General features: G+C 40.3%; 1 protein-coding gene across 1 annotated transcript in view; it reads left to right on the top strand.

The window, feature by feature from the left end:
- The window catches only part of ofcc1 (orofacial cleft 1 candidate 1), a 117,197-nt gene that overhangs the window by 31,679 nt on the left and 59,572 nt on the right, over positions 1-25,946 (top strand). Inside the window, exons 2-9 of the mRNA XM_070986664.1 lie at positions 15,446-15,516; positions 15,910-16,085; positions 19,375-19,479; positions 20,124-20,207; positions 22,291-22,515; positions 22,849-22,946; positions 24,350-24,436; positions 24,753-24,817. Of these exons, the coding sequence (XP_070842765.1) occupies positions 15,446-15,516; positions 15,910-16,085; positions 19,375-19,479; positions 20,124-20,207; positions 22,291-22,515; positions 22,849-22,946; positions 24,350-24,436; positions 24,753-24,817 (911 nt within the window). The remainder of the gene's footprint in view (positions 1-15,445; positions 15,517-15,909; positions 16,086-19,374; positions 19,480-20,123; positions 20,208-22,290; positions 22,516-22,848; positions 22,947-24,349; positions 24,437-24,752; positions 24,818-25,946) is intronic.

Here is a 25,946-nt window from a genome sequence, read left to right as displayed (position 1 = left end):
AGACTGTAATGCTCATTTGCAACGTAGAGGCTAATTACCAATTTGCCACTCTCCAATCTTGTTTCATAATACGTTCACGGCTCAACTTCTTTTGTGTTTTGGTGCCTGCAAGCGATGTATGACTTTTATACAACAGAGGATGCTTTGCCTCTGTCTTCTTTATAACTTCATGTGCTGGAGATATTGAGCTCTTACACTTGCCCCACACAAGCCTACATCTAACACCCGCTCATGTGAGAACGGTGCTGTGATTGCCTTCAGCTTTGACTGCGCTCTCTTTGGCTGCAATTTTTGTCTTGCGGTGAAAGAGAGAGCCAGAGATGACAAGACACATTCAAGGGAAAGTGTTCAATTGAACATCAGTCAATACTCTAAGTTGCTCCACCATGATAAAGCTCCAAAAAGTGCTTTAGCATTGGTGCTCTCCATTTAAAGTGGGTTTTATGGAGATTCAGGAGAGACAGAAGAACATAAATTTAGGTAAGAATATAATAATTTAAGGAATGTAAACAATAGACTTTAAAACCCACACTACACTTAAAGAAATCACTATACAACCCAACTAAGTAATATTGTGTCAATTCATAACATAGACTGTAGTCTGAGTTCTGATGGATTTTGATCTGAAATGTCGAATAAGATGCAAACAATGAAAGAATTAGCAAACCTGAGCTACAATGATGTGGTAAATCAACCGCATTAACACTGACTTCTGCCTTTTATGTACTTTTCATCTCTGCCTAAACATCTTCCACATAGTAGCTGTCAATGCCGTTCATCTCACAGCAAACAGACTGTGCACCAACAAATGTGTGTGTGTGTGTATGTGGATTATCTGGCTTTAAGAACTATATGCTTCAAAATCTAGCTAGCATTAGTTTTGTGTATGGAGATTCAGAACTTCCCTGCTGAAATAAACTGCTTAAACCAGCTTATGATGGTTTTAGCAGTTTAGTTGGTTTGAAGCTGGTCTTGATGGTTCACCAGGCTGGTATCACGCTGGCTCTGCTGGCTGACAGTCCTAATAAGACTGGTCACTCAGCTGGGCCAGTTAAGTGAGACTGGTCAACCAACTTTGACAAGTTAATATAATGCAGTTCTAGATAGCCCGCCAGCTTTATTAAGCTGGGTGAAGCTGGTGTATCTTGCAGAATGGTAGAAAAGTACCCTGTAAGATACAGAAATAGTCCTAGATAGTCCTATAGATATGTAATTGTATTTTTAACAAGCGTGAGGTAGATGCAAATGATGCAGCAAATCTGCGTTCTTGGTCTGTGTAGTCTGGGGATAATTTTATGAGCTTCATATAACTAATACTTACTATCTGCATGTGCTTGTTATTATGTAAATGATAACTGAATATTTTTAAAAAAGAGTGGTTGTTTTATTCACATGCAATGAGAGATTCACTCTTGCGCTATCACTGTCAAAGACCAGCAGGGGTCAGTGTTCCCGGTTCATCTCCCACTGCGTTCCTGAGCATGAAAGTGCACGTGAGACGTTAGCTTTCCTGCGTTGTCAAGCTTGTCCACAGGCGAACTACTACTACTACTACTACTACTACTACTCTGCTACTACTACTACTACTAATAATAATAATAAATAATAAACTACTACTAATAATAACAACAATAAACTAAAAAAAAAACAAAAAATAAAAAAGGTTGGAACACAAATTGAGGAAGAGGAGGGAAGGAAAGTCATGGGTAAGTAACTGGACCTTAAGGTTTCTGTTCATGCTGTTAGCTAGCTAGCTAGCTTTAAGAGGCCTAACTTAACTCAGGCTACTGTAACTTATAGTTAGCTGGCTAGCTACAACACCATTTATTAGCTTAGCTGTTTCAGGTACACCAAGGTTAGGGCTTCTTGAACCACACTTACATCTGTCTTTTACGTGATTTCTGATATTTAGCCTGCATTAGAGTAGCTAGCTGATCTCTCTGTTGCATGTTGCAATTCTTTTTTTTTTTTTCCTACTGCTTTGGCTAAAACTAATATAGCTTAGTTATCAGTAATTTCTGTTGCTTGAGGCTTATGTTTTTTATGCTGTAAAAACAAAGCTGCAGTAGACCTGCTGTTCAACATGCTGTACAACAACAATCAAGGCTCAGTCTGTGCAAGGATTTCTGAAAGCAGTGACAGTGGAATTGTGGGAGTTAGCATTGGGACATCAGTTCTCACTGTGGTGGTGAAAATGCAGTTAGATAACAAAAATGTAAATGCTGAAATATACAGTATTCAGTGTGTTAAAACATGAGAAGTGAGAAAGAGGAAAAGAGAAATAGTGTTACCTCAGTTAACTTCTGCATCTAAACGTGTCCTTTCCTTGCCTGTCCGTTAATATGTCAGTGCACACACAGTAGTAAACTTAGTGTTGAATCATTAACTGTAGGAAATGGATCATTAAAAGTTCAAAAGAGATCTAGGTTAAACTCACAGAGTGAACATTATACCCTTTAAAAACTTAAAAGGCAGGAGGCAGAGGACGCACAGTCTATGCATAGTTCAATGAGCATGCCCGAAGGGTCAGCGTTGCGTGTCCATTGAAGACAAGCTGAGTGGAGTTGGTCATTGAGGACATTTACATTTCAAACATTCTCCCAGATATTTAGACAGACGTGTGGGTTAGCTCATGACCTGTGAGATCAGGGCTGATCTCATTTCAAGCAGCTAGGTGCTCTTACAGCAGGAGTCCATCCTGGACAAACTACTTCCTGGTCTGTTACTTCAAACTGCCTCATATCCTTGTGAGTGATCAGTAAATGAGCATTTTTGAGCTGTAAACAAGCTTATAAAGCCTCTCTATGGAGTTTCCTGGCTAAGTTCCCACAGTATAAAACATTAGTTGTTCCTCTAACACTGATGCTGCACCAGTGCTGCGATGAATATATAAAAAATAGCTTATTCTTCAGTAGAAAGCTCAAGATAGAAGCCTGTGTATATAGAAATGTAAGATTAGAATTTAAATATGACTCCTGAGGTGCATTTTGGTAAGAAACATTCATTCACAGAGCTTAAAATGCTGTAATGTGTGCATGTGCATGTAATTGCAGGCCAAACTTAAAGATTATGCTGTTGATTAACTCTGAATACAGTCCGCAGCTTGACTTCATTCGAGAATTCTGGGGCAATTCTGGATGAATCTACTTGCTTTGGCACCATTTTTTATTCCCAAGTGCAATGTTGAAAGTTCTGAATTTGCTACAGCTCTGATTGTGTCTCTGATAAGGAAACAAATCTATAATTATTACAACTGGTGGCTGTAACACACCACTCCAAAGACTATCAGGTTTTGAAAAAAGGACTACTACTGCAACAACTGCCACTGTTACAGAAACAATCCTACCATCTCGTGACACCATTTCCAGAGAATTCAAACGGTTAAGTAGTTAGGGGCGCCGATAATCACCCTGCTTTTCAGCAAATGACAGGCTTGAAACATCGGCTTTATTGTCAAGTCAAGAAGATGAATGGAGCTGCAAACTCACTGAATCAATTTGGCTGGCAAAACACCCTCAATTGTGAACTTCTTTATTTAAAGCAGAGAAGCAGCAGATGCAATTTTTAAAGCATATAAACTCTTAATATTAAAACAATTAAAAAGATTTCCCATAATGTAATTACTTGTCTTCATTAAGGACTTTTGTCATATTTTAGCACTCCAAATAAGATAATAAAGTATAACATATACTATTATATACTATATAAGAATTACTAGAATAAAATTTCAATTGATGAGATCAACGAAGCATCAGTATCTCCCAGTTTTGTATTGTGAGTCATCACACTGTGTTCTTGCAACAGATAGACTCGAGCTCATCAGTTCGCCCTCGTAGCTTAACGTCTCTGACTGTATTTCATAACATATACATGCCGACCCTTGGCGCCACTGACACACCACCGCCCCTGGACTCTTGATCTTTAAAAGGGATCACAAGACCTTCGCCGTGCAATGACATCACTGCATCTCAGAATGAATGACAAAGAAAGAAAGAGAATGTATTTATAGCACAAAGTTTCATCCCGACAATTGTCTAACTTCCTCAAGCGTTTCATGCGTGAAGTCGAAGTCAGCGTGCTCATCAAAGGGCAGTTTCAGTGCCTGTCACAAGGCGCATAATAAATCCTTGTCATAGAGGAGTCAGTTGCATGCAAGACGCCCATTGTTGGTCAGCAAGATGTTTCTCAAACATTCCCCCCTTGCTCTCAATTTCTCTGAGATCATGCCCTAATGATGACCCTAGGCCCACTTTTAATCACTATTTGCATTGCCCTTTAAACAATTATTCCACTCCTCTGCACAATTTTAACTCTAGAAGCATGAGATGGATTCCTGTGATTGTTAACTGCCTTATAGACACAATCTTTTGGGGCCACGTCAGCTTTTCTCCTCTCAAGATATGATGCATTCAAAGGATATGATGGAAAACTTGACTTTTCCTTTATATATTACTTGTGCTGTATCATGCAAGGCGAGCCTCCTTCCACAGCATTTGCTCCCAAGTTTGACTGAAGCAAAGTTGAGGCTTACAAGAGTTTAAAAAAAAACAAAAAAACAAAATGCCACTCACTCCCACTCCGACGAAGCTGCGTGAACTCTGTGGTCAAAGAGAAAGCAAAGCAAGTATGAGGGAAATAACTAAAGAAATCGAGAACCAAAAAGTCGAACTAAACGATACACAGACTCCTGATTAGAAACCAGAATCCAGAAACAACAGTAGTGTTCAGACAGAGCTACACCATACCATAATACACACATAGTGCATGCTCAGGTCCAAGAAATAGGTATGGAGTGCAGTCACATTCCTGTTTGAGTAATCTACATGTGAATAATAAAGTAGCCTTCAAGGTTTATGTATTTTCCCCTTCACAGTCGGCGTTATTAATAGCCTCATCTTTCTTGCTGCCTTAAATACAAGATGAAATATTTTGACATGTTCAGTGCAGAGGGGGAGGGGGGGTCGGGGCCAAATAAACATTTGTTTTAATTAATCATTTGATTGTGAATTAGAGGTAGCTTTTCAGCCTACTGGCCTCTCTCTTTAACTCTGACATCACGTTGAGTCAAAACGTCTGCCGCTGCCCCTGTAAGTCACATGTGTGTCTATTTAGGGAAAATCTTTACAGAGATAAATTATTTTTGAGCAATGAAAGATGAATCTCCTGTGTTTTCTTTGACCTTGCGAGCAAACTACAAAAAGTGGAGCAATCGATCGCTACCCTCTGAAGATGCTGCAATATTGTATTTTGGAATGAACAGTGAAAAAAAAAAAAGAAAAAAAAAAGAAAGAAGTCAAGCCAGATGAACAGCTGTATTGAGATAAACCGTCACCCCATATGCTGAGGGAAAACAATCTCTGCACATTATGGAGAGTGAAGATGAAAAAAATACACTTAATCAACTAACATTGATATTACTTCTGGCAATTAGGAGCATGCTGGTAATGATATGAGTTTTCAGCTGTAAATAATTATGCTGCCTGCGGGCCATACTTTAATTCTCGGCTGTATCTATAAACAATAATCAAACCAACAGCAGCAGGCTAAAAGTTGGAGATTTGTGGTTTGCAGAGCAGCGGTTGAGGAGCAGCTTATTGGAGCCCTGTGGTGATGCCAGTAGTCAGGGTCACCTTCAGGTGCTCTCTCATCTGTACACCAGCGTGCTAATGCGCAGCTCTATTGATCAGTCTGTGTGCATCAACACATGCACATACACACATGCAGGTGCACACAAAGCACATAGATATGAGCTCATATCTAGTAGCACACACATAGACACGAGGTTACATGTATACATAATTAAGCAGCTCTTATACATATGTACTGTATATACACACGTTACACCTTACATAAGAGGGTGACAGAGAGATGCTTTCAAGCTGAATTTGCTATTTACGCCACATACATGTGTTGTTTGTTTGTGCAGCTGCATTTGACTATTTACCAAAATAGCACTACAACAGTTATATAGTATGTATTATATTGTATTTTCCTGCACTGCTGCTGCATGTAACAGCTTAAGAAGAGCAAGGAATGAGAAAAAACTTGAAATACAAGAGGGACTTGACAACTAACTTTTACTCACTGTCAAACAGGAAGCGGCAGCGTGCTGATTGTATCAGGACTAAGATGAAGTGCATAATTAAGGAAACATATGAAAGCCGGCACTGGGCCTGAGATTAATTAGGTGCGTGTCAATACCCTCATCAATATCCGATTAACTAATGACACATGGCCCAATGAGGGCTATTGATCTGCTCCATGTCTGCTGTGTTAATAGGTTGAAGCTGACATTCAGTGGGAAAGCTGACAGAAAACTGCGAGGAGAGTTTCACAGCACGCAGGGTGCAGGGCCCTAAACAGAGCAAACCCAGAGACGTCCCCTCAGTCATAAGTAGTCAAATCACATCCGTGTAACACGGTCTCGTGGGATTCTGGTGATTGCTGTGACCACAACTGAACTTATTCGGCTTTGCTAGAATTCCCATCCTTTTAGTGATAATTAAAAATGACCCCAAAGGATCCCCCTCCCCAAAATAGAAAAAAAGGGGACTCAATCTAGATTAATGGTGATGGAATGGCCAACATCATAAGTTAGCCCCTTTATGATAATGATTGTAATGATAATAATGAACACTTGGATGAAGGATGAACAATCCCCTGTCCTGGAGTTGAATCCCTATACAGGTTAATTAGTAAAGATAACATCATTAGCCACTCTCATGCCTGCACGGAGAATTAATTGGATAAGATGGAGATTTAGGTCTATATTTAATCGCATAAACGATCAACGACAGCTTAGCCAGGTAATGGGAGGTCCAAATTGGTGGGCATCTTATTTAGATCACATTTAACCAGCTTAATGAGCAAAAAAAAGATCCCAGTCATTTTTAATATAGGGCCTGTAAGGATCCCCTTTGCACGCGCTGCATTGATCAGAATGTGCATTAATGATGTGTTATTGTGCATTGTTAACCTCTGATTGTTGTCAGCGTTGGAGGAGAGATTGTAATATGGGTCACTTGAATGAAAAGAACAGCATGAGATCACAGCATGAATCATAAACTTTACATGGACTGCATTCATATAGCATGTATATATGGTCACAACACATGTCAAAATTCATCCATTCACATACACCTCATGGATACATAGATGCCCCACAATGATTCTGCGCTACCCATCACACAGATGCTGCAGTGTTTTGTCTAAGAACATTCGGACATGCAGACTGGAGGATTGAACCACTGACCTTCTGTGAGTAGAAGAGCTGCTCTCCCTCCTGAGCCACAGTTGCTTATATACAGTATAGCACTGACTCAATATTTTCAAAATAAATGAGGACTACTCATTGCTATGTACAATCTCTCTTCCTCAGCTGAAAAGGCCACAAATGGCCTGATGGCTTCGCCGTCATAAATAAAGCACAGTCTGACTGTTGGTTCCAAGGGAAGCGTTTGTTGGAGTTCATGATCTCTTCTAAGGGGGACATTACTGTTAATATGCCTTCTGCCAACCATGAGCGGGCCAATCCGCCGGGTGTTTTGTACCTTATTCTTCACAGCAGCTGTAAAGCTTGCTGGGTTGTCTTTGGCTGAGAAATACATTGTGTGCAGTTCCCCGCTAAATAATGCATGTGGGGAAACTTTTGTGTGAATTTTCATATACATAATGGAGGTTTACAAAACAGTGGGAGTACTTTACCTTCAGTTTGGGGGAGTTGATTGTAATCGGCGCAGAGAGGTGCTAAAGCAGCCTGTGATATCTCTGGCTCTGGTTAAACAATAAGTGAACGTCTCTTTGAAGGAGTGCCATGCCACACTCCCCATTAATAATGAAACATCATTTAAAACACAAAAAGCGCTGCCATCTGGTACATGAGACGCACAGATGAAACTTTTTCATGGCACAAGTCAACAGTTACGGTTCTGGTAATGGCATGCATTGAACTGTGTCAGATATCTCTCCTTCCTCCTGAATTTAAACAACATGCAGCTCCTACTTTTACCGTTCTAGTTTTCCTTTTGCTTAACTTCATTTATAATATGGTTTATCCAAAAGGTAGAAACCTGAGATCTAGTGGATTTTAAACATTTGAGAGGTGTATCATTTAATTCTCCTGTACTTTTTGTTTCAGGAAGTGAAAGTGAACACAAGGAGGTTACCTGACACTGTGTGTACCTGGATATGTGTGTGTGTGTGAAGGGAACTGCGTCATCGTCACCTTGGCGACTGAGGTGTAGCTGACCATGAAGTGGAAGGATTCGGGCCTCACAAGGTAACATACCTCTTAATCCTAAACATAAACAATATGCATGTATACAGTTACTAATCTAATGTGCAGTTGTTTGTGATAGATTTGGTTTAGGGTGCAGTAAGATCGAATATCGTACTTTAGTATCTAAGCTGTACTAAGAAAGGCATCACCTGCATGAAATTTACCTGAGGAAGAACACTCATAATCCCCATATATAAAATGCAACAGGCCTGCATGATTTCACTCAAATACACTCCACTGCTGCTCACTGGACTCCTGATATATGATTTTGTAAGTGCACTGGAAAGTGCAAAGAGTACATTTAGAGTAAATATGCATGCAAAATGTCTCCACTGGCGAGCGAAGAAGAACCAGCCTGCCCTTTTTCTACCCTTATTGTCAGCTGTGTCAACTCCATGTCTTTAGGGAGACTGGCTGTTGTCAGACACTAAGAAAAGGCCTCTGTCCACAAGCAAATAAAATATTCTTTGGTGCACGGTGCCCTGTCCCTTGGTGACTATTGAATTACATCCCTTATCCATGTTCGTGCAGAAGAAAAAGAATGTCAAGCGAAGATTTCAGGTCGCACTATGCCATAGAAGAGGGGAAGTGCCTTGTCTAGTGCAACACAGACCCCACTGTCATTCTGGATTAAGGGTTGATTGAGCTTAGCTGACTAGATGACAGAGGAGCTGGTCATTCTCAGGGCAGGAGAGGGAGACAGAAAAAAGAGTCAAATATAGCATCGTGTCATTTTAGATGAACAATGTATAGACCTTCTTTCTGAGTAGCTATAGTGCAATTTATTTTGTTAATGCAACTCATTATTTGGAGACTTCAGGCATAATAAATAACAACTTTCTCATTCACAGCACTTTCATTTATGCAAACTATACAAAGTTTAACTAAAAAGGTCAGGGGATTTTAGGGTGTTTGGCAGAAGGCCAAGAAGCCATTTGTTAAGGGAGGTATTAGACAAAATTTTGCATAATTTTGAAAACCTTTAAACACTGGTTTGTGAAAGAAAGAAGGTCTAGAAGAAGTCATGGAGTGGCATCTTTAAAAGTTGAGATATTTCAGCTCCAAAAATTCAAAACAGCAATCAATTGACAGCAGTTTGGTCTTTCTGCGGTTAAACTCTGACCAGATCCTGGCATGTTGCTGTGATTAAAGCAGGAAACAGTGCTGTGGTGTGCGGGTCAGAAACAAATATATTTACAAGGAAACCCAGTATAGATAATGTAGCTGGTGTTAGAAGTGCGTGCTTTCATGAGTGTATTGCTCATGAGATAATTTAACACAGCAGTGAACTCTTACACGGCCATCTCTTTGGACTGATCCTAACTCAAGTCCAGCAAGTACATCACACTCAGCGGGATCTCAGGGCTTTGCTGCACTTACTGTAATATATTTGCATGTGACTTTTGACAGAAAGCCTGAACCTCAAGCAGAAAAGTGAGTCAGCCATTTATGTGGTTAACAATGGTGTTGGCAATCTCATCGGTTAGGGAGCCAGTGTTTGGCAGGAGGCGTGCAGGTTTTACAACTAATGTACTTATTTTTCTCACAGCATCACAATTTTACAGCCTGGCCGAAGCAGACACATGCACGCATGCATGCGCAGCTCTATTAGGAAACCAGAAGTTCAGTTCAGCAAATGAAAAGCAGGGCTGTTAGGGTGTCTCTAATTCAATAAAATACACATGTAAAGGAAGTGCTGCAAAGTAGCTCTTTATCTAAAAGTATTATCCTTCTTTTGTGTAGCTGGTGATAAGCGCCACTCGACACAAATAGACACAGCTGGAAATATAGCTAAAGAGTTTGAGTCTCCACAGTTGTTTACACAATCAAGTTTTTTTGTGGGCCGTGATAAGGTGCATGGATATCCTGTGGTCTTTGCCTAGTTAATGTGTACGGACCGCACACTGGCTCTGCTTTCACTGAGTTATTACGCAGAGTGTAATTTGAAACAATTACAAAAACACTGGCCCACTTGTTACAACACTCATTTTCCCTCACATATACAAACCACAGATTCAATAGCTTTACATGTTTTTCAATCACACCCAGTGGAGCAGTGTTCAGTGTGAAAAAGTATAGCATTTCATCCTAGCTCGCATGGTATGGGATAATCTTTCACATTTTGCCTGGGGTTTGTTTTGCTATTTCAGCAGAAACTTGTGCAAGCCATGTGAATTACCATAGGAAAAGACGATAAAAATACCAAATGATATTGTATCAGATGTAAATGAATAAACTATTTGAATAATCGGGGCAAATAATTTGTTATCTGTGATAATAAATGGTGTTTATTGTCCTTTATTCTGTGAGATGCACTGCAGAGATAACAGTTTTAAACACACAAGCTGCAGGGAGATAGTGTAACACTGCATGGAATGAAGGATTCTGTGCTGCACAGTAAGCTATTAAAAGAGCTCTAATAGCATCAACAAACTTTGAATTATAAGGCAAATTTAAAGTTTTACTTTTAAGTCAGTAACAGATTGTCCTCGTGTGTGGTTCAGATTCCTGGGAGCTGTACAACTTTAGATTTATCTTGTTTGTTTTGACACATTTCTCACCGTATTTTCACACATTCTGTTTTGCAGGGCTTACCAAAGTTCAGAGATCGGGGTCAGCCAGTGATGATCTTTCGCAGTTTGTGGAGATGGACACCTTAAGTAGCGTGAGTACAGTTTCACTTCTGGCCCCTCATAGCAGCGTAGCTGAGCACAAGGAGGTCAGGCCTTGTACCTCCATCTCTCTCTCTCTCTCTCTGAAGGTGCTGCTGCAGTCTGACCATTGACATTTAGCATTCCTCTGCGCTGCCTCTGGGTTCTCAATGGGGGATTGAGGGGTGCAGAGGCCAGTGCCTGGTTCTCAAGGGTAAAAACAAAAAGGCTCTTGAAAATCCCAAGGAGTTCCCATGATCCTAGGAAAGACCTTGATCCGACCTGTGTTAGATTTCCATTCCACGGATTAGGGCACACAAAAAGTACATATTTGGCTGATTTATCTGGTCTTTTGCTCAGGATTTTGGACAATGAATTGCAATGTTTCCATGACAGACGCTGAAATATCTGGCATGGTGATTTGGCAATAATGACAATTTGTACAAGTTTGGCAGTTCAGCCAAGGAAGATTTATTTTTTGTTTATAATCATTCACTATTCATGGTCTTCACTGACATTTCTAAGCCAGTGCAGAAGCTTGTAGTGACATTTTATGGTGGAAAGTTTTCAAAGTCATTTTTCAAGGTTTTTTCCAGTAACATACATAATCTGTTAGCATCAAAGGAGCACACATGCATAAATAATTGACTAATTCACTTAAAGGGGGCCAGCGTAGATTAATTAAGCTTGAATACTAATTATGTTTTCTGTCTACACCAACTGACGCGGTTGTTGTTTAATAAGAAACTGTTTGGTGGGTCACAATTACCGTGCACATATAAGGCTGCTCTATAAATTAAGATGGTTTCACATTTTAAGGGGGAGAATTGGCTTTGCATGCCTTTGAAGCAAAATGCTAACCTTATCTTTAGTGAGTTGAATAAGATGCTTTGTAGATGTTTTCATTATACTCATGACATTTTATTAATATGACCATTTTTTAACGCTGATAGATAAAAAGAGACGGTAAACATTAAAACAAAATCAAGATATGCTGACTGTCTTTTATTGATTCAGCAATTCAAGCTCATTTTTATTGTCCCTTCATTTTGTTACAACCCATTATGACATATATTCACGCACATATATCTATATTAAGTAATTTTATTGACATTAATTTCCATTCAAATAATGATCACACTAAGGAGCCCGCTGACAGGATCGCCTGAGAACAAACACAAACAAACACCTAATATCTCAGATTCTTGAGCGCAAATTAAAACTCAAGGAAGAGACAAAACATGTTCAGGGATCTGTGCGTGAAGCTCTTAAAACTCCTGTCATTTCCAGAGACGCTCTTGTCCTTGACTCCTATGCCTGGCGCACAGGGGCGCTTGTCTGCAAATGGTAGCTTTAAGTAGCTCTGTGAAGCCGAGGTTTTGCTGTCTATGCTCCCCTGGCAAGCAGCGCGCGCAGGGACAGAGGAAGACAGCTCAAAGCTGGGGCCTTGTTTACAGCTGCGTGGGGAAGAAAACAGGCAGACGTAAATGAGGGTTGACGGTTTCATGAAGCACAATTGGTTGATGGCAGATTCAATGTGACTGGGCTGAACTGGGCGATGATCCGTACAGTATGCAAAATTCACTTTCTAGCTGGTCTGTGCCCACCAGCCCCTAGCAGCAAGCGGTCTTCCCCAAGCCCTTCTAGCTATGCCTTTGAATGCAACAAGAACTGAACAAGGCATTGTTGTGCTCAATTCCTTTTGACAACAATCACATTTAAAAAAGAAAGAAAGAGGAAAAAAAAAAGTCATGGATGTTGTGTTTTTTTTTGTCACCAGTTCTAAATGATTTTGCTCTCATGTCGACTGCGCAGTAAGCATTACGTGTGCTGCACAGGAAAATGAGGAAAGTGTGACAGTTTAAAGGGGCGGATGCCTTCAGATGACAAGAGGATGAACTCAGGGGCTGCTGTGTTGTGCTACTGTATATGCATGCTGTAATATACCCACATTTCTTGGCATGTAATATTGGTGCAGCATCATAAATTTAACATATTTATGTGCAATGTGACGGGCAAATGATAAGAAATCTTACCCTGCACTGGGACAGTTTACACAGCTGCTATCACTATTCTGAGCTAATACTGAGCAGCCTTTCCAGCCTCTAAAAAATCCACTTTACTTCATGAACCTCTGTGATACTTTTTTTCTCCTCAGGATTGAATTGTTGTTTATCGTTTTAGAAATGCAACATCTGCATGTTCCATCCAGTTATGGCACATTAAACAACAGTCCTTGTATTACAAGGAGCATGCTGTCAATGTCAGTGGGGTCTTGGGAGCGAGATGAGAGCCAGGCATTTTTCTTAGCTCTCAAGACAGAGAGGCTCACATGGCGCTGTGTGGATTAGATTTTTAGTGACAATGACCCAAAGCTTTAGGCCTGGGGTGTATGTACTGTACTCCTTCTGCGTACTTTCCCTTGTGTGTTTACTCTCTTTTTTTTTTCACTGAAACTGAACTTAAGGCAAGAATACATTCATAGTAATCAGAAGACTTATTGACATTTGCAGGACATGGAGCTAATTTACTTTGCATAGTGAAAAACAAGGGCGCAGCTAGAAATGAGACCAAAACAAAACGGTGCCCAGAGGAGAAGTAATATGAACGGATGTGACAATTACATAAGGAAGAGAATCAAAGGGGAAAAAAAAAAAAACTTTTGGAGAAATAAAATCTCAAGTCATCTTGAAAGTTTATGGCTGCTGTTACACTGCAGCGTTGATGATATTCCAGATTATTCTGTGCAGTAATTAGGGTGATAAACAATGCATTTGTATAGCCTAAGATAAAACTTAATGTGATTTCTCCTTTGATTTTTGCTCATCTCTGCAAAGTGCCTTTAGCCCAAAGGGCAAAAACAATAATTTGCAAAATAAAGAGCGTTATCCTCCTTCATTATTTTAATATGATAATTAATTACTTGAGCAAGAAAACAGATCAATGCCAACAATAACTTTCACAGTATGTGATATTAAATGACTGAACAACAATATTACACTATCAAGTAAAAATAGAATTTACAGTAGAGGTATATTATTTCCAGTTTACTCATTACGGCTTTCAGAATTAGCTGTGCGGTTCCAATAACGATCAAAATTTTAATACCACATAATGAATGTAAATGTCATGTAGCTTATTTAAAAGGCTGCTTTAGTTTACAACACAATATTGTTAAACAGGCTGGGTGTAATACAAAGCAAATGGTGATTGTGTGCAATTTTTTTTATTAGTAAAATTACCTGATTAATTTTCCCATAATTGTCTCAGGGACTTTCTCAATTTGCATATGCACCCAAACACTATTTGTCTCACAGAAAAGGTGTATAAAAGTGGAGAGAAAACACAAGAAAACACAAGGAGACCATATGCCGAATCTGCCAGTCTCATACTCTACAGTATGCGAAACTCAGAAAAACTGATTGGTACCCAGTCGAAAAGAAAATGGTTTTTAAATAAGTTACAATTAGATAAGCATTAATCTCAGTGGTATAAATGAATGTCTTGCTGTAGGGCTTGTTGAATGTAAAAACAGATTTACAAAAACTCCTCTTACCAGATTGGTCTGGAAGTAGTCCTTCTCTATTTTAATTGCACTGTCATTTAGAGTTGAAATAAGCCCCCCACTCATTCTGCCCCTTGATTTTGCCTTTGAAATTAAATATTGTATACAAATACATGCTGTTCATGGGCATGAGCACAGTTCATCATTGAAATCTGCATAAAATGATGCTTAAAAAGCTCCATACGCTTTGAGCAACAGAGCTCTTTTATATGGTGCATTCTTATGTAAACATATCCATAACCAAAACAACTGCTTATGTCTTTTACCTCAGCTTTCGTATTGTTCTGCTTGTCCGCAGAAACGAGAGAAATGTGGGACTGCGGAGTTTGTTCCACATACTCTTGATTTCAAAGGAACCCATGCTTGCTTTCATACATTCCTCCTTTTTCTTTCCATGCCATGCCATGCCATGCCATGCAGACCACCTACAACACTATGGCCAAATAATGTTGCCTTAGCATGCAGATAGATAGATTTATCAGCATTTATCTCCAAGTTTCACAAAATACAAGGGACCTGGTATTTAAAGGCTATTTTTCCTCTCTCCTTTTGAGATTTTTTTTTCAGGTTGAGTTCATGTGAATGGAAGTAATGAGGAGTGTGCCTGGATTTCCATACTCATTTGCACACCAAGTCTGTGTACTCTGATGCAGCCTGTGTAAAAATGCATAATTTTCCAGGAGAGAGTGTTGTTGCCCATTCGTTTTAGAAACAAGGAGGAAGTATTTTAATGTGACCTTCATTACACATTCATGTCAACTTTTCTTATCTATTTATGATTAAATTCTTTTCCACTCCTGTTGTTCAATTAGTGCTTGACCCCTTTAGCGGCGATGTAAATTAAATGACATTTTAGTGTCGTCCCATATTTAAAATACTGCGTTAGTTGCGGATCATAAATGATGATCTTCATTCTGCAGCTAATTTATTCATTTAACAATTTCCCTCCAGAAGTTACAGCAGAAGGCTCTGCAGCAACCTAAGCAGAAGAAATCCAAGTCGGCTGAATTTCTGATGGGTGAGTCCTGCTTGATGAGTTATTGCTCATAATTTGTGTAAGGATTAATTAACTAATTACAGACAAATGGCTTTGGGCTAAATTTTGCTCTTGCTTGTCAGGGCGCAATTTGTAATTATTTTAATCATTTCTTCTTCTTCTCTTTTTTTTCTCCTCCTTTGCAAGATTCTGATTTAATTTTAACCTAATTGTGTTTTAGTGTCAGTCGAGGAGGATGCGCTTGAACATTTTGGGGCAGAGAAATCACCAATAACGAAAAGAAAAACGGCTGTCATTAAACATGCTTTGTTGCTTTTTTTTTTTTTCTTTTACAAGTCGCTTTGACCTAACTGTTGTATTGCCCCTCCATGTCAGTGTTTGTATTTATATTTATATTTCTACTTATTTTGTCAGGCAGAGAGGAGAGAGCTGCTCTGGTAGGCATAGAAAACCCAGCCTTCGATGGAGGAGGAAGCACCGAGCTTTCCGTTCCTCCGGTTTGGCTGAGGAGAGAAATTCGAGGTGACAGGCCAGATAGCACCCTTGCAGCTCACCAAAAAAAAATGGAGCTGCAAGCCCCTGCCAAAGAAAGAGGTGAAGCTTCATTCTTCATTAGCCTCAAATTTGTTGACAGTAGATGTGTTCCTGATCTAACCTTTTGCTCACTCCCTCTTTCTTTCTCTCTCTCTCTCTCTCTCTCTCTCTCTCTCTCTCTCTCCATTTGGGGGGCCCTTGGTCCCTGCATTCCAAAGCTAGCGTGTCCTAACAAGCAACCCTCGTATAACTTCTTCCTCTGCTGGAGAACGCTACAGTAGTGGGTGTTCTATCTCTATCTAGAAGTACCCTCGACACAATCAGCCTTGACTCCCACTCTCGGCTACATGCCTTGTGGTGGGCTGGAGTCATAGGAGAGTGCATTTACATACGCTACTACGCTACCAAGCCGATCTGCTGTCTGTGTGGTGTACTCACAACGCCCCCGAAACACGGCTTAAGGCCAATCAGGCATACGAATATGCCCCCTTATAATTCAGTATGTCAGGGAGAACTCTTGAGGAATGGGATGGTAAATTAGGATGCGTTCAAGGTTGCGAGTGTGCCAGTTTTCTCAGGGATGAGTCACATGTTAGATTCTTGATTTAATGTGGTTTATTTTGCTTTTGCTGTGCACGGCTAGTAATTATTATCAATTATTGTCATGATGTTTTATGCACAAGAGGTAGGATTACACTTTGCCTTGGTGCGCGGAAGTGGCCAGAACATGGACAAAAAATATTTTCCATCAGGTCAAGAAAGTCAGACCGTAGACATATACAGTATGATAAAGTGGACGAATGCTAAGTCTGAGCCAGTGGTTAATAATAAAACTTTTGCATTAGCTGACGACAGCGGTCATTCTAAACTCACTTTACCAAATCGATCAGCCATTGTAGGAGTCAGAAGCCTTATGTCACATTTACAGTATTTAGGTGTCGATAGCAAGGAAAACATGGATGCCGTCCAGTGTAAAGGTGACAGTGAAAGTCTCTTTTTCCCTTGATCACATCCAAGATCCAAGACTGATAGCATGAGGTTCCCTCTGTTTTAGGGAGACATATTTCACTGAGAGTAACACTGGAATTGGCGATGGGATCATCATCTTGTGATGAAGTTTCTGATCAAAGTCTTCTTTCCATTTAAGAAAAAGGCTAGTGAAGTTATTTTTCCTTTGAGTACATTTCTGTGCATGTTTGTGGGAATTTTTAATTTCTGCATCAAGAACTTGTATAGAAAAAGAAATTTTTAACCATGGCGTAGGTGTAAAAGCAGCATTGCATCTACCACCAAAGCATGACTCAGCTCAAAAACACAAATAATGAAATTAAACATTTTCATAAGATTTTTTTTTTGTGTTGTCTTAGATTAGATTATTTGGACATTTGGAAGGAAATGTAACTATTGGTAGCTAATTTTTGCTGTGATATTGTTACAAAAAACTAAAAAACAAAACCAAAAAAGAAAAGAAATCAGTGATCTGTTGGTTTACACAGCACAGTCATATATCCATGGTTACATTCCAGCACAAAATCCAATTTAAAGATGGAATACTATTCATCGAATTAAGAAAACAAAACCACGGCTAATTCTCCAAAAGCTGTTTTAATGACTCCACAAGACTTTCTATCTATAGTGCACCAATATAGACACTTTTTTCAACATATATTGGCATGCTGATGATCAAAGATGAGTTAAGTTGCTGATGTTTCTCTCCTTTTTTGTTCTATTAATTGGAAATGCAAATTAGGCCTCTCGCTAGACCCTTAAAGCATACAAAATGAACTTAACCATATGGTACTTTCTTCATATTAGAAATGTAATGCAAGTCTCAAAGGGCATTATACACGTCTGTATGTGATGGTATGTGTTTTCTGGGTTTAGAACTTTATTTCTTTGTGCCATTTGCAATGAATTAGGGATTTACATAAACAAAAACAATCCAAAATCAAATCACTAGCATGCGTAACAGTTCAGTGACTCATGTGCCTTTATTGGAAGATCGCAAAGGCAGATTGTTCCATGTTTGTGACACTTCCATTTGGCCTTTACTAAAATCTTTCATTATCTCTCACTCTCTGTTAACATTAACTCTGGCTGGCGAGAAGTGCAAGTTATTGATATTGTGCATGTAAGAACAGCGAATTGAAATTTTCATTAGGGAGATGAACTGGAGGACAGCCAGACTATTTAGGTAAATCACAGATATGATTCAAACGGCGATCCACGAAGCTAGCACCATTATGCAAATTTGTGTTTGAAAAAAGGGTTTCATAACCTCAGAGCTATTTGCAGAGAAATTGTTCAAACTCTCTGTTAACGATGTAGAGGGATTTAACATGTGAATTTCACAGTCAATTTATGGCACCGTTGAGGAGTCATACTGCTGCTCCTCGTTTAATAAGTATTTCAGTCTGACTGTTTAACTTAGAGTAAGGACAGAGTGGGAAAACCTCGTGCACATATTTCATATGAGCACGAAAGGATCCCAGTGAGCTTTTCGGGTACTGCTCTAGTGGGCCAGTGGTGTTCCTATACAAACACACTTAGTCACATTTTTATGCGTCCGAGCGCCGATACCCTCAGACATCTATAAAGGCAATCCTTGTGTGGAATATATAACATCATTTAATGCACCATGCATATTTTTGCCCCACAACCTGAGAAATACAAGTAAAGCAATTTATATTGGAGTGAAATATTCAAGGCCTGTAATGAGAATGATTTGGGGTTAAGAAAGCTGCTTGGTTGGGTGTACCCTTAATAGAAAGACCCTGCAGCCATTGGATTCCCATAAACTCTGTGGAGCAGACTTGATACCCATAGGTCAGTGATTGCTAATAAGAAGTCAATGAGACATGGGCTCAGGTTATTTTTCCTTTGGATCTGCTCCTCCAAACTTGCCCGGTCCTCTAGGCCGCTGACCTCGGAGTATTTAGAAGGTATTGTCTTTGAAATTCCAGGTACTTTTGAGCTTGTAGACTTTCTCATTAGTTCCTTTTGAACATGGCAAACATATGGCAGTTGTATTTAAGAGATTGCCTGCCGTGACCTTTTGCGGCATGCTAATTAGGCCCCAGAGCACCGCAGGCCGTGGAGAGGTGCGCTGAGAAACCCAGCAGTTTCTTTCCCACTTCTCTCTCTCTGCCTCTGTACTCCTGTCTCATCTTGGCGCTGCCTTATCTGGTAGCAGCGGCTGCCCCTGCCCTTCGTCAGTGTGGGTTTCAAAATTAACATTTTGCTTCATGTGCTTCTAATAACCACTAACCTGAACCTGTACAACTCCCTTCTCCCCCCCTCCACCAACTCCCAACCCCTCTCATTCTCTCGCCTCTCGCACTTTCCACAGGAAATAAACGTGCCCAAAATTACTTTGACCCGTTGTCGGCAGAGCAGACAGACCCAAGGCATCGCAGGACGGCTGGGGTCAGCGCTGAAGATGAGCTGGAATTAAGTATGCCATTCTCTGTCATAATAGTTCTCCTCGGTTCATTAAAGTGAGGTTAGAGAGATCACTGGTAGCAGGCCACCATTTGTGACGATGGGACGGTCTATGTAAATACACCAAGCGATGGCATCACTAGATTGGCTCCCCAACTCGCTGTCATTGACGAAGGTCACGTATCATTGGTCAGTTTTCATTTCACTGTGGATTCTTCGTTCCCCTGCCAAATGACACACGCAGAGCCATATCAATAGTTTGCAGCCCCCTCCTAAAGTAGGCCTATTAAAAGCGAGCTCTTGGGAGCCAGGTAATATGCATGTTATAATGAAACATGGCTATTAATGGAGAAGCCATTTCACCTGTATCTTTTGGATATCACTGCCGTGTAATATCAAAGGATTCGCCAAACCAAATCTCATCACATGATGACAGGCCGGCTAACAGGCATGTTAATACTCCTATTTCATTACCCCTCTGCATGCTCTTGATTTTCACCCCTCTCCAGCCACGGCTAATATCTCCGGTTTGCATGTTAAGATGTGGTTTAGATTGACTTGTCTGATAAGTAGAAAGTAATTTTGAAGCATACAAATACATGTAATTTTCCGGTACCTTTAAGGGTGCACTCATTGTATAATTGTTTTGACTTGTAGCAATATTGAACGCTGATGAAAACAAGCTGTATCAAAGAATGGCTGCATTGCTGGATGAGGACGACACCTTCATAAATATACCTGGTATGTATCCCCGTATCACAGCTCTCATGTATATTGGTTATTTGAAAGCAGTTGGTTGGTTGGTCCTAATCAAAATAGCACAGACACAAATTACTTTATTTTTACATTACTTTTAAAGCATTAAAAACTAAATCTTGAGACATATAATGTTCTTTTTTTTAATTTGTGTGGTGATACATTGATAAAAACCAAATTACCATTGTGACTATTTGAAGCATTGACCACAGAGTTAGAAATCAAGCAGAGTAGAACTGTCTTTAGGTGTCTTTAGGAAAAGCTCAAGACAGTGAAATCATAAAAAACCCAGACAAAAACAAGACGCTACATTTTCCACTAACACTGAACAAAGACTAAAACTAGAAACGGACCCTCACTAGTAGTCTTTGCTTTCCAAGCACAGCCATTGTCTCACAGTAGGCGTGCCTTTTCTCATTAGCTCTGTTTCATTTAAATACATAGCCAACCAGGCAACATTGAGGTGGTTTAAGCTTAGCATTGTTCTGGGTGAAGACAGTCGCACCAGATCCTGTTGACATGACGCGCATCTCCCTTGTAATTCCAGCGCACAAGTGATGGGTTTAGGCCCGCTTCAACATGGTAGAATTTAGCTGGCTTGTATTATTTGCCATTGTCTTGGATTTAGCTGTACCACCGAGATTAGCAGCCCCATCCATTGTCTTGGAATGTTCATGAAATCCCACAGAAAAAGTAAAGAGGATCTTGGATTAACAGTTCCTCCATGCAATAGGCTGAGACACAGGGAAGGAAAGAGAGAGAGAGGAAGACAGAGAGAGCTCCTTCTTCTGTACTGTTGGAGTCCAACTGCAGCGACTGCCAGTAAGCACTTCACCAAGCTACAATAGACTTCAAGACAATCACCTTATACTGTTGTATGGATGCCTCCCACCGGTGTAGGCCGCACGTCCTCTTTACAGCTGCAGAGCCGGCTCAGTGTATGTCAGTTCTGATGCTGACATTTTGCGACTGCTTCTCAGGCTTTTGTCTCTGCCTTTACAGCCTGCCACAAAGCACCATACACATTTCACAAGAAAGAGCACCAACATGACAAAGTATTAATGAAATGGACAGTAGCCAGTACTGTAGACTTTTTTTTTTTTTTTTTCAGAAAAAAAATCCTGGAGAAATCCCTTCTGTCTGTCTAAGATCTTCAGTACTTCCTTTTTATCTCGATAAATTCTATTGCTTTGGCTCGCCGATGAAAGAACACAGAACTGGCATTCTATTCATTTGAGTCCTCTGTAAGGCGCTAGGCATTGATATCTGCCTCTATGTGAAAAGCATTAGGCAGTGATAACAGCTTTGGCCGTTACACATATTGGACTGCACACGTCGAATAAACAGATGCTCAAAGAATACCTCATGCTTTCCACCAATGAGGTGGTGCAGCACTACTGAAAAGACACACAGCAAGCAGGTTAGCTACTGCACATGAAGCTTCTCTGCTTTCAGTGACAAATTCTAGGTTACTAACCAGAAACTAGTTCACACATTGAGTAAAAGAAAACTTTCTTTCAGTGTATGGGCTTATTCACAATTTGCTGTGACGGTTGGTGAAAACATTAGAATTAGCTTAAAGCCACAGCCACTTACAAACACTTAAAGAGCAGATGCTTCCTTTGATTGCATAGAATAGAGAATACATAGAAATAGATACTTAAATGGAGTTCAACCCTATGTACCCTACCCTACAGACAGAAATCTGTTATGTATTTTGTCTAATTTTCATATGATTCTGGAGAAATGTCATGTGATATTTCCATTGTTTTAATAAACAACTGCGAGCATATTAGCAAAGAATTAGCAGAGCAAGCTAATGTGGTCCATGAAGGTTCTGTTTCAGGATTTGAGGAATAAAAAATACTTTGAGATTGGGTGTGAATATGATGCTGTGGTTTTGTGAATGTTCACATTGTATGTTTGTGTGAGCGTGAATGTCTGTATATACAAAATCATCTCAGTGAGCATGTGTCTGTTTCTGGATGTAGTAAGTATGCGCATCCATCAGTATGTGCGTGCGTGTGTGTGTGCGTCTGTGCATGCCCACTGATGCGTAACTCTCCAGGTACGCTGTTAGCCTCCAGGGATGAGGAGGTGTTGGAGGTGAAGGCGGGTGATCCGGTGCTTCAGCGGCGACTGCTGCTCCATGGTGGTGGTGATGCCTCGGGCTCCAGGCCCTCCCAGGCCCATATCATTGCCAAAATCCAGGCTGGGGCTAGTGCTGGGCTGGGAGGACAGGCTGGACTTGAAGCAGGGAGGATGGTAATGGGCAGAGAGAGCGCTGTAAAAAGTAATGCTATTCTCTTATTTGTTTTTATATTTGATTTCTTATAGGGAGAGGCACTGTGTTAGCAGTATATTATTATGATGGTATAAAATGCATGTTCTTTACACTTGCATGATATAAAATCAATCATTAAAGCTTGCAAGGAATCATTCCAGGAAGTGTCCACATTTTTGTTAAATAGTTTGTCTCATGCTCATTATTTTATTTATAAATCCCACATTTATTGCTGGAGTGACATGATAATACCTACACAAAGAATGCATGCATGATGCTGCAGTAACGTTTTGTTTTTGATAAATACAACAAAGTTTGATGCCATTGCATTATTTCTTGCAGTGAGCACAGCTAAGGAGGTGATCCCCCACTACGCCCAGCAGCTGAGGGAGCGTGTGCGGCCTGACATGATCACGCTTGGCAGCCTTTCACTGCAGCAGGTCAGTGCTACAAAGAGGAATATCTGTGTCATCTTCCCATATTCACCAGCACATCAGCCATGTCCATTATGCTGTGTATCAGTGGCTTTGGCTAATGGACACAAAGCGTGTGCATGTGTGCGTGTACATTCATCTGCTGCTTTGTCTATGTGCTTATGTGTGTGTGTGTGTATGTGTGTGTGTTACGTTGTCAGCTTGCTAATTTTCTGTCTTTTTCTTTCCACATTTGCTCTGTTGCTTCACTTTTTGTCCCCAACCTTTTTCCCCACCGCTACCTTTCTAAAAGTTCAGCATTTCATTTTCAGTGCAGATGGTTTGAATCTCAGCTGAATGCACTTGTATGAAATTGCTTTTTGAAGAACATGCATTCAAGGTTAGATAACTCATTCATCCTCTGCTCAGAATAAGTGCATGGATTTCAACGATATAATCTGTGCTATAGGTATGATATCCTGGCACAATTAATTTATTTGCGGAAACCATTTTGCTCTGTCTTTGAACTTTGTTGTGCATTATGATGCATATTTGTTTCTGACAGAAGCTGAATTTCCTTGGCTCCTTACTCGAGTCTTTTCAGGAAAAATAGAGCGTGACTACTTTTTATTTTGCAACTGGGGAGCAGGGATATTGTCAACTAGCATCAAGATCTAAAGCGTCTTTCAAAACAAGTGTTTGTATTCCATCAGTCAGAAAAGAAATGGGAGAGGATACAAGAACATGGGGTTTTCATTGTGCTGGCAGATCTAGATTGCAAAGAAACCCAAACATTAACGCATGTGTAAACAGAATGCAGAACTTCTATCCACTGTATTTTTAGTTCTAATCTCGCTTGAAAAGAGAGTAGGAGTATCAAATTATATGAATAGAAAGTCAGCGTAATTGTGAAAAAATGGTTCAACAATGTCTCAATATCACTTGGAAGCCACAGCAACAGTTGACTCATCCTCCCTTACTGGATAATCAGCGGCATCTACTGTGTACTGTATCAGCACTGGGATCAGTGTTATCTTATTCTGCCATAATATGTATGCGCTCTCCTACTGTTTCCACACCCACCTCCCATTGAAAGCACATTATCCACCAGAGATTTCACATCTATTTTAAAAATAATAGTGTTTTTCTTCTTTCTCTATTCTGCCGTACAAAGCCTCTACAGGGCGAGACGCTGTCACTTAGCAGTGTCAATGCGTCTGAATGGGGAGTGTGAATGTGCTGACTGAATGTAAAACCGGCAGAAATACTCATCAAACGCTACATGTCTTTAGGGCCTGGCTCAGTATCGATTGCCTGCAGATTGCATTACAGTTGCTCCTTGTGCTTAATTCTGCCATTATGGTGCACTGCACTGTTTCATAAAGCTGCATCCAAAGGAAGTGTGCATGTGTATTTACATGTATTTGCAGCAAGCGGCTCAGAAGGGACCGCTGAAGAGGAGTGAGTGGGCAAAGAGAAAGAAGAGACTAATGGCCTTCTTCACTGGGAATGTTAAGGTAAAGGCTCATGTAGTGTGTACAGTATGTACTGCATCATGGACGTGTTGCTTTTGTTGTTACAAGACTTTGAGATTGAATGCTGTTTATAAGTCAACATATTCATCCTGTCATACTCTTTCTTCTTCAGTTCATCCATAACATAAAACAGCCAAATTCTAATGCTCAAGAGTTTATTTATTACAGCCAGCAAATAGATTAACAGTATCCTACATTATAATTTAGACTGATGTTGTTTATGAAACTATCATAAACAACATCAGCTGATAATTACAGTGATGGCTACCACATTAATAATGTTTGCTAACACATCCAGCCTCATTCACAAAGAGACCATGATGAGGGAATAAGAGAAGCACCCCAACCCAGACTGTTCCAGTGGTAAGTCCAGCCCATTTCATATTTCTCTCCATATGTACAATTGATGTCGCATGACTGTAATCATTAATTGTGTGAAAAGCATTTGTATTCCCACTGACATTTGAGAAGGCATGTAATTCATATGTCCTCTGCATGGCTTCTCCTGTCGACAGGCATTGCATTGTGGGTAGTATGGCTCCAGGGCACAGAAATCTGTCCATGTCATTGGGCTCGGAGGCGCATCAATTCTTGGACCATCCACTTTAGTCAGAGATCACACATCAAATCTCATAGCGAGAGCCCCACGGGCAGTCAGCTTAGCATGTTTAAGTTTTTAGTAATTATGGACTACCATGCCGGCTGACATGATAATATCAAGAAACCACTGTACACATCAGCATCTTCTCTTGTGTTTGGTTGTTTTATGGGTGGGTGGTAGTCGGACACCAGCTCTGTCAGATGAATGTGGTTCGGAGTTTAGCGAGATGACCTCCTCTCGACAGCCTTGAACCCTGTAAATTCCTTCTGATATCAATGGTGGGTGGCTATTAGACATGGGAGACTTTCTATGCATCACCTAGGGCTACATCTGCCTGAAATTTAATGAGAAATGATTTCACTTTTTCTCTCCCTACGCTATGAAAGTGAAAAAAAATAAAGAGAAGAGACGCAGAGCTGACTTGTGGTTTTTGTAACAAATGTGTAATTCATTTGTTTCCACTGTTTCTGATTTAATGGAGGTCGAGTAATTGCATTAGGAAGCACATTGTGCCTTGTTGTGAACTGATGAAAGCACATGTAATACTTTTGATAGGCGAACAGAGAGGAGGGAGAGAGAGAGAGAAAGGAGAGAAAGACCCAGTGCCTGCCTTTGATGCCGAGCATTTATTTGCTGAATTATCCTTCCTTTTACAAGCATCTTATCCCCAGTCACAGGCAGGCCAGGGCCCCTGTGATATTGCTTTATTTTGAGGAATTAAGAGAGGTGGCGAGGAGACAGAGCGAAGCAACCGCTTATTACATTACCACTGATAAGATTGAAAGGCCGAGAAAGGCAGAGGGAGAGAGAGAGCGAAAGAGAGAGAGAGAGAGAGAGGGACCCAGTGGAAAGTGTTTTGTTGTGCTGTTATTAGATTGAGCTGCTGTTGGC

Source organism: Chaetodon trifascialis, chromosome 18, assembly GCF_039877785.1.
Source record: "Chaetodon trifascialis isolate fChaTrf1 chromosome 18, fChaTrf1.hap1, whole genome shotgun sequence".
In the NCBI taxonomy this organism is placed as follows: Eukaryota; Metazoa; Chordata; class Actinopteri; order Chaetodontiformes; family Chaetodontidae; genus Chaetodon; species Chaetodon trifascialis.
This window is presented reverse-complemented; position numbering and strand designations above follow the sequence as displayed.